The sequence below is a fragment of the Cydia pomonella genome, chromosome 1 (assembly GCF_033807575.1).
Source record: "Cydia pomonella isolate Wapato2018A chromosome 1, ilCydPomo1, whole genome shotgun sequence".
Lineage (NCBI taxonomy): Eukaryota > Metazoa > Arthropoda > Insecta > Lepidoptera > Tortricidae > Cydia > Cydia pomonella.
In genome coordinates, this window is record NC_084703.1 from 47,441,508 (window position 1) to 47,456,324 (window position 14,817).

Genomic DNA, 14,817 nt, shown 5'->3' on the forward strand with positions numbered 1-14,817 from the left:
CTATGGGCAGAAATTCAAAGTTTAAAAAATGCTACAGTAATCGTGAGAGCCAGAATGGCGGGTGTATATCTAATGTATAGCTAGCTAGCTAGCTATGTAATATGGCGGGTGTATAGGGTGTGTATCTAAATAAAATCGAATGAAAACCATACAATATTTTTGTACCTAATTTGTACTATTTAGTGCCTCCTTTAAAAAAAACCTCACGGTACTTAAAGTTATCACCGCAAAACAGTACACCCGCCATCCTGACAGTCAGAATGGCGGGTGTACTTTATTACGCTATATTCCCATGGTTATTGATAAATTCTATAAAAGCCACATTTTTGTACCTTTTTTGTACCTTCATATTCAATTATAATATGAGACATTTTATTTGTGGTTTCCAAGTTTTACTCATTTATATTTAGCTTGCTATTACACTTTTGCAGGCGTTATAATTTTTAAGAAAAAACGCTAAGGTACATTTATTTTTATTAAGCCAGGATTCAGTACCTTTAATGTTTAATCTGTTCAGTTCAAATAACTCAGAAATTCATGTCTAAAAAATGATTTTTCTTAGTTTAATATTTTGTGGTATGCTTTTCATTTATTTTTATTTAGGTACACCCGCCATTCTGACTCTCACTCTCACCAGTAATCTAGTTGTTATTTGTCCAACGAATGACTTTTCCTGGAAATTGCACAATTGCACACGTTGCTTACCAACACGATTCCTTGAATATCAATAGAATAATGCATACGATGCAGACACTATTACATTTATGAAAACCATCCATTTCAATTTGAGACGTATTGACGTCATAACGCAATGCAGTATTGTGAAATCTCCACATGAAATTTAATGGTTACCCTAGATTCAGAATTTGAAATGCAATTCAGTTTTGTGTGTGATTATGTACCCCTAGTGTAAATTTATTCGATAGTGAAACGTGACGTACGCGTTTGCGTTAAGTCACATTTTGTATGGGATTTTGAGTTTCCAAAACGTCCCGTTTGGCACGCTGTTCATAAATCCCATACAAAATGAGACTTAACGGAAACGCTATCGAATAAATTTACACTAGGGGTTCGAACGACGAAGGTTTTTCAAAATGGCGAGGGTACAGATACCCTCGCAAATATAATGTGGTATTTTGCCTTCTCTTACTTAATTAATGAGTCCATTAATCGGTTTTAGAATTTGTCGTATTGGTACAGTCACGTCTGAAAATATCCATACGGACAAAGTACCAAAAATATTTATACACAGCTTTAATATATGGGCAATATTTTTGGTACTTTGTCCGTATGGATATTTTCAGACGTGACTGTACCTTAAAAAAAATTACTTTTTCCTAATCAGAACACGATACCAAATATGCCCTTAGACGGATCTTCACTATTTTTGTTACACCTTGTATAACAAACTGTAAAACAAACCTAAAGCAATGGCTAACTCAAACAAAGTCATACTTAGATGGGTACCAGGGCACTCCGACATTAAAGAATACGAAGAAGCGGACGAACTTGCTAGAAAGGGCGCAGACACACCCCTGGTCAGCCCCAAACCGTTCTCTGGAATCACAAAACGGGATGCATATTCTCTGCTCAGCAACTTGGACTAAACAAGAGCAATCGATTTGTGAAAGTTCGTCAAACGACAAAGAACACTCGAAAGTACTAATCAAAGGGTTCAACAGCAAAAACGCTAAGGAGCTTCTAGGGCTCAAAAGATAAAAATACTGCACGGTGACCAGAGTATTGACTGGACACTAAGTTGAACAAACAAATGTTTCAAATTGAAAAGAAACAAGATGCGACATGCAGGTTCTGCCAGGAGTCAGAGGAGACTGCAATACACATTCTGTTTTCCTGTGGATCACTAATGTCAAAAAGAAGTACCCACTTAGAGCGACAGGTATTGCAACCATATGAAGTACAGAACATTACGGCCCAAAGAATCTGGAATTTCCTGGATTCAACGGGCATTAGTAATGCTTGTTAGATGGTTGTCACAATTAATCACTGCCTGGTCGACGTGGCACTTAAAGGCCCACAAATTCCAATATTAAATATATCAGCCTATTTTACAACTACCGCGATAATCAACATTAACAGAACGTATATATTTACTTCTATCGCTCTTGCTATATTTGAGTGTCAGGCACACAGAATTTTTAGATATTAAATGTTCGTGGCTACCCACCTATCATCATCATCATCTTCCTCCCGTTGTCCCGGCTTTATGCCACGGCTCATTAGAGCTTGGGGTCTGCTAGGCAACTAAACCTAATAATAGGTATACTAGTTTTACGAAAGCGCCTGCCATCTGACTTTCCAACCCAGAGGGTAAACTAAGCCTTATTAGGGGTTAGTCCGATTTCCTCACGATGTTTTGCTTCACCGAAAAGCGATTGGTTAATATCAAACCGCTAGGTCACCAGCGCTTCCTTCCATGATAAATATAAATTACCTTTTCGTCTACGAATCTATGGCGCCCGGCTTTGGATTATAGTAGATTATTTATTATGCTCTTAAAATAAATTTCAACTATTTCTTCTATTGTTACAGATCCCTCATCACTCAACATTCCTCCATGACGCTGTGATCCACCAAGATGTTCAAGCTATTAGGGAACCTTAGTGTATACTTCAAATATCAGGACATCAGAACCGACAATGCTTTATTCCGCCTCCACAACATCTTCACGACAGTGCTACTCCTCACGTGCTCGATAATAATAACGGCCAGCCAGTTCGTGGGGCAGCCCATACAATGTATAGTAAGCGGGATACCTGCGCATGTGGTCAACACGTTCTGCTGGATCACTTCCACGTTCGCGATGCCCGATGCTTTCGCTAGAGAGGTAAGGATCTCCAAGCATGTATTTGATTCACTGCGATTTAAAGAAAGCTTTCGATACAGACAACTACACCGCTTTCAAAGTCAAGTTGAATATAGATATTAAAAGCAAAGCTCATACTCTGTCATCTTCATTATTATAAATCAGCACTCAAAACGTAGTGGTAGAAAGGCTTGTTTAAAAAAATCTGGTCTTCCGTTCAAGCCAGGTTCGAAGTGCCCCAAGGTTCAATTCTAGGAACTATATACAAATACCAGGACATTAAGAGTATTAAGACAAAGCTTTCGATAGAGACAACCACAGCGTTTTCAAATTTAAGTTGGATATAGGTATAAACAACAATGCTCATACTCTGACATCTTCATTATTAGAGAGCAGGATTCAAAACGTAATCGTAGAAAGTCTGGATTTAAAAAATCAAGTCTTACGCTCAAGCCACCTTAGGAGTGCCTCAGGGTTCAGCTCTGGGAACTATAGTAGACAGTTTGACCATCCCTTATTTTCAATGAGTTGCCACATTGGTAACGGGGCTTAGTGACAAGCTACGAATTGGCATAGAGTCAGACCAAGATAAGTTGGCAGCGATTTTGATAGCCCAGTCTTTGCAAGTGTTAAGTAAACATAATTTCATAGAAGGTTGACGTTTAAAATAACACTTGCACTGCCTAGGCTGCCAAAATCGCTGCTAAATTATGTTGGTTACTATATAAATATATATATATATATATATATCTTGCCTTAGAAAGTGTCAGATACTGAATACTGGGCCATTAAAGGTGGTCTACGTAAGTACCTTTATTAGATAAACACTTGATATCAATGACCACTTCTGTCTTGTCTGTATCTATAGGTAGTCTTGTATGTATAACACTTATAATTTTGTTTTGATTGATTAAGTGCTTAAGGTAAGTGCTATCTTATACCTATATCACCTAAACTATGAAACGAAAAGGCTACGAAAAAAATGGGTTATTTTGTTGACAAATTAGTTTTATTGTAGAATTTTCTAGTGTGAAATAAGTTGTTATCATATCATCTGCGCGGTGAAAGTATACATGCGCATTTGTATTTATGAATCCGTATTGTTTTTACCTTAAATAAGTGACCTTGTAATATTAATTCCGAAGTGGACAATGAAGACAAAGAATGATGCTACGATGGATTTGGCATTATGCCGAATTTTCCGTAAAAAACAGTTGCAGGCATTTTTAATATCATTTGAAAGTAGGCCTTTGTGGGATTAGTCCGGTTTTTTCACTTGTTTTTTTTTTAACTAAGAGCTACTGATAGATGGGCTCATATTTAATATTTTGTGATCCTTTTTTGATACATTTGCATATAATTTAACTGCCTTGAAGAGCTCCTTATTCAGGGAGGAACAAATACGAAATCCCGTAATACTACGTAGCATACGGCCCGCCCGATGGTAAGCAGTCTCCGTAGCCTATGGACGCATGCATCTCCAGAGGTGTTACATGCGCGTTGCCGACCCTAACACTCCTTGAGCTCTGGCGACAGTGGCAACCTTACTCACCGACAGGAATATAACACTATGAGTAGGGTCTAGTGTTATTTGCCTGTGGTTTTCTATAAGGTGGAGGTACTTCCCCAGTTGGGCTCTGCTCTAGATCTGGAATGACATCCGCTGTGCTGTGCCCTACCACACAAAGCGAGATGACATTCACGGTGCCCTCTTTTGGCCGTAGTTTAAGGGCATACCGGGGATTATCCGTCCAGTGTTTTCGTTACTCAGTGATAGATTATCGACTTCGAAAGAATCGTCAACTTACTAAAAAATCGGCCCAAATATCAAATGTTTCGTACTTGACCTCCGAGATACTTATTGGTACAAACGGGGGTCCCAAGTGTTCCTACCCACGACTTCCGGCCTGGAACCCACTTGTATTGCCACGTGGCTAGGAGCCAGTGCTAATTGGGTATGGGTCATACACGGATTGTAAAATAATAATTGTCTCCTTTCTGTCTTTAAAAATGGGGGTTTTACTAGGGTTGCCAACTATTTTTTGGTGGAATATAGTATTTTCCAGAATAAGGCATTAAAAATATAGTACATTTCAAAAAAATATAGTACTTTTAGATGAAATGCTTAACATAAGTGTAATATATGTTTAATCATACTTACTAGCACTCTGTTAAGATTAGTTATGGTAACGATTTTAGAGCAAAAATGTAAAATTGATAGATTTAGTCGTTGAAATTGTACTCCTTTTGTTACGCAATATCTAAATAACAAGTATTGGTTTCTATTAGCACGTCTTCTCATCTTGCCTTTTAATAATGAGGTCGCAAGCGTGCGTCCCCAGTAATATGTGACGAGAAGGGACAGTTTTTAAAAATTCATCAAAAAACTATGGTAGTAAATTATACAAAATTATGTATAAGAACAGTTTTAGCAAATGTTGTAGATTGTTTAAGTATCAAAATTACGTTGAAGTTAAGTCGATTTACAGAGAAATTGACACTTGTTTTGAAGTTAGTTCTGGAGAAAATTGATTACGTCTAACTTTCATTCAAATAACTAAATTCAAATGTATAATAACAAAAATGTAGTTTATTAAAGTTGAAGTACAGGATATGTGTAATACAAAATTACCATTTTTAGCAGTCCAAACTTTACTAAATTTACAAATAAGATCAACAAAATCAGTGCTTTACGCGCGTTTACCTAAACGTCCATCAGAAAAATAATCTACTAATTAAATGAGACTATTTAAAAAAAAATTAAAGATAACAAGACGCGCTAATAGAAACCAGTACTTGTTATTTCTAATAGTTGACAGAAGTTGTACAATTTCATCGACTAAATCTATGAATTTGACATTGTTGCGACTAAAATCGATAACGGCCTCTTAACTATTCCTTTTGTGTAGACCACTCTCTGTTATCAAAATCATCCTATTCCTAGACTCCAGCTAACATGCCATCAGTTAGTCATATACAACGTGTCCCAAAACTCAACGATAAGCCGGCACCAGAGGATGGAGCTGCTTATGATTAGTCGAGAAAAAATAAGGAAAAAAATATATCTCAATTATTTTAGAAATTACAGAAAAAAAATGAAATTCATTGAAAATCGACATCCCTAATGGTATTTTTAACGACCATGTCTACAAATATTCAAATATTACTGTTTTTTATTTTGTTTTTGGAAACTTCAGTAGCCCTGCTATCTAACACAGTTCTTAAAAATACCAAAATACATGTAGTTTTTACACAAAAAATAATCAAAATTCATTTTGTCCCTACAATTTTGAAAGATTGTTTCTTACAGTCCACTTTCAATCATCATGGTGTAAAAAAATAGTATCGACACCACTATGGCAATTATTTTCAAAAGTTGACGCAACTAACCAAGATTCCAAAATGGTATAATACTTTGGGAAACCTAGTCACAACAAAAAACAACGAATTTTTAAACAAGAACCGACATTTTTAAATGTTGATATTAATCACTTTTGAAAAGGGTTGTTGTTGCAAGTTTTAAAATTTCAATGGAAAATGTGGGTAGTTAATACAATTTTCAAGTCAGTACACTCTGATCCTTTGTTCGCTGTGCACCGTTCCGTATTAATTGATGTGGCTCTCATACTAACAACTCTTGGCTTTGCTTTTTGGACTGGTGATCTGCAAACTGTACTGACCTGGCATTATTTTGGACTGTGATTGTGTTTTGTGTATTGGACTTTTTCCGTATTCTGGATTGTTTAGCGTTTATCATGCCGCTACCGTACACACCGTTGGAATACGCTAATATGCATCTCATTTATGGAGAATGCCGATGCAATGCTAACGCTGCTAGCAGATTGTATCGAGAAAGGTACCCAAATGTTCAAAGACATCCGGATTATCGAGTGTTTATTAATGTACATCAAGCCTTTGCGGAAGGTCGTTTACCATTTGACAGGAGACACACTGGAAGACCTAGATTGGAACGCGATGAAGAAGTTCTCAATGAAATAGAAAACGATTCAACTACCTCGGTACGTGCCATAGAACTAGCTACGGGAATACCAAAAAGTTCTGCACATCGAATTCTAAAACGTCACAGACTTCACCCATATCACTACAGGCGTGTGCAGACGTTACTACCGCGGGACTATCCACATCGGGTCGCATTTTGCCGTGCGATGCTGCAAAAGCACAGGGAAGATCCCCAATTCTTAGACAAAGTTCTATGGTCGGATGAATCAAGCTGCAAGAAAGATGGCTATTCAAATCTACACAACTTACATAGTTGGAGCAATGAAAATCCGCACTTGATGAGAGAAGACAAATCTCAGTATCAATTCAAGGTTAACTTATGGACGGGCATCTTAAATGGAAATGTAATTGGACCCTTTGAGTTACAAGGAAACCTTAATGGTGATGGCTATTTGACCTTTTTACAAAACGACTTGCCTGAATTATTAGAAGACGTGCCTTTACGTGATTTACAAAACATGTGGTTTCAAAATGATGGTTGCCCAGCTCACTATGCCCGTGCAGTGCGAGAATACTTAAACCAAGAGTATCCAGGGCGTTGGATCGGGCGACTTGGTCCTATCTTGTGGCCACCCCGTTCGCCCGACCTGAACCCCCTGGACTTCTTCTACTGGGGCTGTCTTAAAGACAAAATCTACTCAAAACCCATAGCAACATTGGACGAGCTTCGCCAAAAAATCACACAAGCTGCGGATCATATCAATGGTAGAAGATATGCACGACGGATAAAACGATCATTTCTAAGGCGATGTCATGTCTGTATTAATGCCGGTGGCAGGCAATTTGAACATTTACTGTAGTATTAATAATGTAGTAAATGAATTTAAAAAAAAAGGAAAAAAAATTGTACCATTTCTTTGCATTTATTCAACATTTTTCAACAACAAAAATCCTTTTTTGGGTACAGTAAAAGTGATTACCGCCAACATTAAATAATGTCGATTCTTGTTTAAAAATTCGTTGTTTTTTTTTTGTGACTAGGTTTCCTAAAGTATTATACCATTTTGGAATCTTGGTTAGTTGCGTCAACTTTTGAAAATAATTGCCATAGTGGTGTCGATACTATTTTTTTACACCATGATGATTGAAAGTGGACTGTAAGAAAAAATCTTTCAAAATTGTAGGGACAAAATGAATTTTGATTATTTTCTGTGTAAAAACTACATGTATTATGGTATTTTTAAGAACTGTGTTAGATAGCAGGGCTACTTAAGTTTCCAAAAACAAAAAAAAAACAGTAATATTTGAATATTTGTGACATGGTTGTTAAAAATACCATTAGGGATGTCGATTTTCGATGAATTTCATTTTTTTTCTGTAATTTCTAAAATAATTGAGATATATTTTTTTCCTTATTTTTTCTCGACTAATCATAAGCAGCATCATCCTCTGGTGCCGGCTTATCGTTGAGTTTTGGGACACGTTGTATGTAAAACTGCTCACTCGTCATCTCATACGCCCAGTAATAATAAAGCGTAAAAAAAATCTTTTTAATAACAATATTTATTCAAAGTTTAATTTTTTTTTATTGAGCTTTGAGCACTTTTTAGTAATGTCTAATTTTTAATAAAATGAGACGATTCAGTAAATTCATACTGAATATTTATGACAATTTAATAGCTCACTTTTTATTAAATTTATGTCCCTGTTGCATTCCTCACGCCATTTTGTCTTCATACTTGAAATAATTTTATTTAAATAGAATTAAATTGATAATCGATCTTGAACAAATTAGAAGGATGTCGGAAATATAGTATTTTAGCGTACTATATATTTTTTCAACAGTATATAGTACAGAGAGCCAAAATATAGTACAATACTATATAATATAGTACGGTTGGGAACCCTAGGTTTTACACATGTACAATAATAGATAGAAAATGATCAATTTATCTTAATAAATTGGAAACTTAAAAAATATACATGTTGGATTAATAATAAAATACAAGACCTTAAGGCAGTCGGCGCTTAGGTCGCGTAGTACCGCATTAGTATTGGCGCGCCGCTAGAATGGCGTAAGCGCTGGCCGCCATAAGGTCCCTTTTGATAAGGATTGTTACATTTAATTTTTTTTACATCCAGAAAGGAATTTTAGTTAAACGCAAAAAAGTAGATTTTCGATTATTATTACTATCTTGCTCTATATATTCGTTGAGCGGTGATATAAAAAAATAATAAATAAAATAAAAATAAAAATAGTTTATTTACCAAAAATTTTACAAGATTTCCTTAACCTATGACTGCCACACTAGGCTAAGCCTGTGTTGTGGAGTCAAATTGGAAACAATACTAATTTGAATTACATCCTACGCTGAAGTTTTGGTTTTATAATAGGTTACTAATAGTAAAACATTTTTGATACTAATAACAGGCTTAAACTAAATAGGAACGATCACAATTTAGGTAGAGTAAAATTATTACACGAATTTATATTATTAACCGTTGTAGACAGCAATTGTGTGTGTGGTGTGTTTGTGGTGTGTTTAAGTGTGTAATATTACTAAGCGAAATTGAAGGCAAACTTTACCGCTAACAAAGCCTACCGAGAAGTTAAACCATTGATTTTACCAATCATTATATCATTACCAATCATATTACTGTTAGCAATATGGTGGCCATACACCATCCTTCCTATCGTCCAATCGGCATGACGCTACCGTTTGGATCAGTTAGAACTGGCAGTGTGCGGGAGTGGATTGGCATGACAGTTATACTTGACGGCACAATCCAATTTCGATTCTTTTGCCTTGACCATGGCGATTGGACCGTGTATGGCGGTCGGCGATCGTCAATTCAGTCAGGTCATGATTTTTAAATAATTACAAAAACCTCATGTCGTAATCCACAATTATTTTAATAAATTTGTATGAGTAAACTGTGTTTGCACCACTCTGCTCGTTTTTTTGTTCCATTTTCACGAGTAAAACAGCTAAAACATCGTCCGTCACCATGAACGTCGCTGCCGATTGGACAATTTAAATTAATCGTGTGAGGTTATACGAACTGCAGATTGGATCAAGCCTGCAGCGTCATGCCGATTGGACGATAGGAAGAGAGGTATGGGCATTGTGAATGTCATCTCGCTTTGTGTGGTAGGGCACAGCGCAGCGGATGTCATTCCAGATCTAGAGCAGAGCCCAACCGGGGAAGTACCTCCACCTTACAGGAAACTGTAGCCAAACAACACTAGACCCTACTAATAGTGTTCTGTTCCTGTTGGTGAGTAAGGTTGCCAGAGCTCAAGTGTTAAGGTCAGAAACGCGCATGTAACTTCTCTGGAGTTGCAGGCGTACATAAGCTACGGAGACTGCTTACCATCAGGCGAGCCGTATGCTTGTTTTCCACTGACGTAGTATATAAAAAAGGAAGGATGGTGTATGGCCACTATTACTAAGAAAATACTCTCGTTGGAAATATTACCGGTAGCGTCATTACACGGTCTACACGTAAGGTAATTTTTGTGCTCTAGTCAGACTTCAATAGTTATGCTAGTTCATTGGTCTTAGCATTTAAAACACTTAACGGTGCTCTTGGACACCGACGACCGGAAAGCACTAATTTGATCAATCTCGACGGGGTCACTTGATTCACCCTCGTTAGCTCACTGGGAAGGTTGCACGAGGCATTGGACTAGTCATTGCATTTCAGGTATAGGTACATATCCGAGATTGATTTGTCTTCATATCTTATTGGTTCCTAAAAGTACAAAAAACATGAATAGCATCTCAGAAATTATTGATGAATTCGCAGAGAATCGTATACACTTTTTACCCGTTAGTCCCGTTAAGAGCAGAGTTTTTTACACATAGTTATTGAGGTAAAACGTTAAAACCCGCGGGTCATAGGTATATTTTGTTTCTTTCTAATTTCGTGGATTTATGAAATAAAAACAACAGTTTCAAAGAAGTTTAAATGAATTGTAGCTTCGGCATAGTGAAATAATGAGTCGAGTCGAGTCCTAATGATAAGAACTCCGGAGACTCCTGAAGTTGAAAGTCGCATGTTTCTTAAAGACAGCGGAGAAAATACATTAAATAAGAGTCTGCCAAGAACATGTCGGACCAGGTTCACTGTAGTGTTTCGTAGTTACCATTCTATCAGAACAGACCAAACGGTAGCTGTTCATTAGTAAGTATCATGTATTACCAGCATAAGGGACTATGGAAGGTAGAGGCAAGGTACATAAACTCCTTAAGCAGAATTGTTGCAAAAGTGTCCAGCTGTCAGCTATAAATAATAGTTGCAAATCTCTCCAGAGTAGCGCTAGAGTAGCTAAGAACCCAGGCGTTATTGACGGAGTGAAGTGCGCTGTCTATGATTAGATTTTTTTCTCAAGTATTCTAGGCATTGTAGCGCCACCTATTTATAGTTTTTTGTCGGACACTTTTTGGTATATGAAGATTCTGTTCCTTGCACGTTTTTGATTAAAAAGAGAAGTTTTTTTTTTTGCAATAACTCAAAAACAGCTAGACCGTTCATGTTCGTTATATTTTTCCTTGATAGTATTTACTAAGCTTTTGTTTCACGCTTTTACTCATATTGTTTGGACCCATGATTCAAAAGTTAGAGGGGTTTTTTATTTCTTTCGAAGCGATTATTTCCAAAAATATTAACTTGAACCTTCTGTACACACGTAGTACTGAATTTATTCTATGGTACGAGTGATCCTGTAAGGATTCAGTACATATTTTCCTTTTAAGGTACGGAACCCCAAAAAGATCTACGAATTGAATCTGTAAAAGTCGTGTACAAAATAGGTGTAAACTGCTAGCAGAATAGCCAAAATCACGTTCGGAAACCGTTACCTGTCACAAATGTACATCTATCTCTATTTAAATCCTCACTCAATACTGGCACTTACGGTAATGCAATAGGGTATAGATTTACATATGCGTTGTAATACTTGAGTAGCGTATAAATGCAACTGCATTAATATGCGGATCGTGTCATCTATGCGCGCCGTGTCGTGTGACGAAGGGGCTATTGGCTTAAGTTCTCAGGATTAATTTTTTTATACCATGGACAAACAAGCCTGTAACCTACGATCAAAGGTTTTACAAAGCCTAGAATAGATAGATAAATAAACACATTTACAATCGCCTGCGCCCGCATTGTTCCACCTACTGCCTACCTTCAAACGGGTATTGCCCTAAGGGTGGATTGTACAGTCACGGGCGCGTCAAAAACTTAAAAAGTCTTCTTTGCTCTTGAGGTCGGGTTGGCTCTCTAGCTGGCCATACACACTATACGCCTGCGCAGTTTAACCTGTACAGTTCAACTGCACAGTCGAAGCTGGTTAGAACGAATGCCATATACGCCACGTTTTACCTGTGCAATTGGCAAAACTGCGCAGGCATACTCTAGAGATGTATTCCCATCTGTACCCATATGGGCACATATGGGAATGATTTGTAAGTGTAGTTGTACTACTTTATACACGGTGTAACACGTGGAACCCGAAAGATTTTAACCACTCATTTCTGAGGCTAAAAGAAGGAAAATATGTTATGTAAGATTATGTAACGTCACCAAAAAAATTTTTTTTTGTTTATATTCCATTTTTTTTTATTTATTTGTACATAAAGGTAAATGTTACTGGTAAACTTGCACTTAAATTTTTTTTTTTCGTAAAACCTAGTTTTTGTAGTGTTACTTACCACTTTTATAATTTTACTCATCCCTATTTTTTTCTTCGTGAATGTCTCATTTACTATTGTTAAAGTAAACGACCAGAATTTGTTCTATATTTTCGGGTATTAAGCGTCTAAAATTAAGGGAGTATAATTATAAAATTGTCTTGTCTTAAAAACGAAGAAGAGTACATTGAGTTATTATTTAAATATATTTTTATTCTTAATAAAAACATATTTTTACAAGCAAACTCTTGAGTGATCACTAGTATATAGAACTAGCATCGATAGTTGAGTTTACATACAGGAACTCCCTACTTGTCAAACAATTTTGCCCCACGGATTCCTGTCTGGTAATGAAACTTTGCACATACAATGACATGAGGTATATCTATGCCTGTAATTAGTATATATTTTTTTTAATAAAATTTAAATTCGCTGTATTTTTTAACTATGGTGTCAGAGGGCCTACCGCGAACCACGTTCGACGGGTTGTCTCCCTGTCACACTTACGTACGAATTTACAAGTTCGACAGAGAGGCAACACGTCGAACGTGGTTCGCGGTAGGCCCTCTGAAGCTGCATCAGGCATGATATACCTTATTCTATCCTTTGAGTGGTAGGCCGTCGACTCCCGACAGTGCCGGATTAACCATTAAGCAAAATAAGCACTTGCTTAGGGCACCACGCGTAGGGGGGCACCAAAATCGTAGGAAAAAAAAACACGCAGGCTACATCCGCATCGCAGTCGTAGTGTAATACTTATGTACACGAAACTTTTTGATACGTATGCAAGTACCCATCTGATAATAACGAAAGGTCGTAAGAGAGTGAGAACACGTAAGCACATCTCCAACCTTACGCGGAGGCCATCAAAGCTCATGGCCAAAAAATCTTACCGTCGGGCTTGTGGCCAACCGATTTTCTCGACGTAGTTTACCGATTTTGTAGCGTATTTTGCTCTCTTGCACACCAGATGTATCAGATGGCCAGGCCGAGTTGCTGCAGAGCCGCGATCCTGCGACCTAATTGTCAAAGTGTTATAAAGGGCCCCGCGAAGGCCAAAAAACAAAAGCATCTTATCAAGTTGCGCTTTCGAGTTAAGCCAAAGGCCGAGCAGTAGGAGGACCGTAATTTCAAGCCACTCTTTTGCAGTTCGGCGTTAGGTCTTATGCGACGCCAGGCCTTCTACCTTCTACTTTATGCAAACTGTCTCACTTTCGCTTGGCCATGGATCCAAATCCATGCTGCCTTGCTCACACCTCGCCATTGGTTGTATTATATGATAACGCGCCGCGATCGGACGCTCCGGACGTCCAGCTATTCATACCTCGCCATTGTTCAAATTCAAGCCTTGCTTTCTTCCAGCTCGACCTTTGGCCTCATCCGTAAGCGCCGACCGAACGCTCTGCGCGTTTAGCCTTAGACTTTGCCTTTAAAAACACTGATTTTCACGTTTTAGGCCAATCAAATTAGATCAAAAAATAGCGTTTTTAGGAATTAATTCCCAGCATGCTGGAAATTGTTTTAATACATTTATTTGGTCCTAAATGCGTGTAATCCGAGTTTGCTCGATCCCAGGAGGTGTCACATTTTGGGATCCTTAGGAGATAATTTTTTCCTTTGGATTGCCAAACCACTCGATGTAGAAGGAACCCACTATCAATTACAATAGCACTTGGTGGATCAGACACTGGTAAGAAAGCGTTTTCTGATTATTAACATGATTTTACCAAAAATAAAAAATATCGACCTTTTTCTACAATTTACTACGAATACATATTAAGGTACCTTAAATCAATCAATCAATATATTTTATTGCAAGAACATAGTTAAATTACATTTCGAATCCTCAGATATCAATTTTAATAATACACGTAATTAGAACAAATTTTCCGTCGGCCGTACCGTTTTCGATTTACAAGCAAAAAACTGAAAAAGAGGAAACATTTATGCACACCTCCTGGAATGGAGCAAACTCGGATTATACGTATTTTTAGGTCCAAATTCGAAAAAATCTAATTGTATTGGCCTAATTGTGACACATTATTATTTAAGAAAACGGGACTTAATCGCGTTTGACTAAGTTTTAAAATTACCTCCAACGTCAAGATAATGATGTCGACTTTACCCAGTCTTCTCCGAGACCATGGGGACAACGCCGTCCTTGAAACGTCTGGTCAGAGGTAATTTTAAAACTTACCCAATTAAGTCCCGTTTTCGTAAACAATAATTTGCTATTCAAGACATTTGTGGTTTTGTGGCTGTTGGCACCCGTGGCCCCTACTGAAGCTCTGCCTTTGCCTGTGCGGAGTACGGCCTATGTCTTACGTCTTCGCT

The 14,817-nt window shown here is 37.4% G+C and overlaps 1 protein-coding gene across 2 annotated transcripts in view; it reads left to right on the forward strand.

Moving 5' to 3' along the window:
* The window catches only part of LOC133529022 (innexin inx1), an 87,753-nt gene that overhangs the window by 30,700 nt on the left and 42,236 nt on the right, over window positions 1-14,817 (forward strand). For both annotated transcript variants that reach the window (XR_009801090.1, XM_061866611.1), the window contains exon 2: window positions 2,554-2,848. Coding sequence is in view for 1 of the 2 variants with exons in the window: in XM_061866611.1 (XP_061722595.1) it covers window positions 2,600-2,848 (249 nt within the window). In the remaining variant the exon portion in view is untranslated. The remainder of the gene's footprint in view (window positions 1-2,553; window positions 2,849-14,817) is intronic.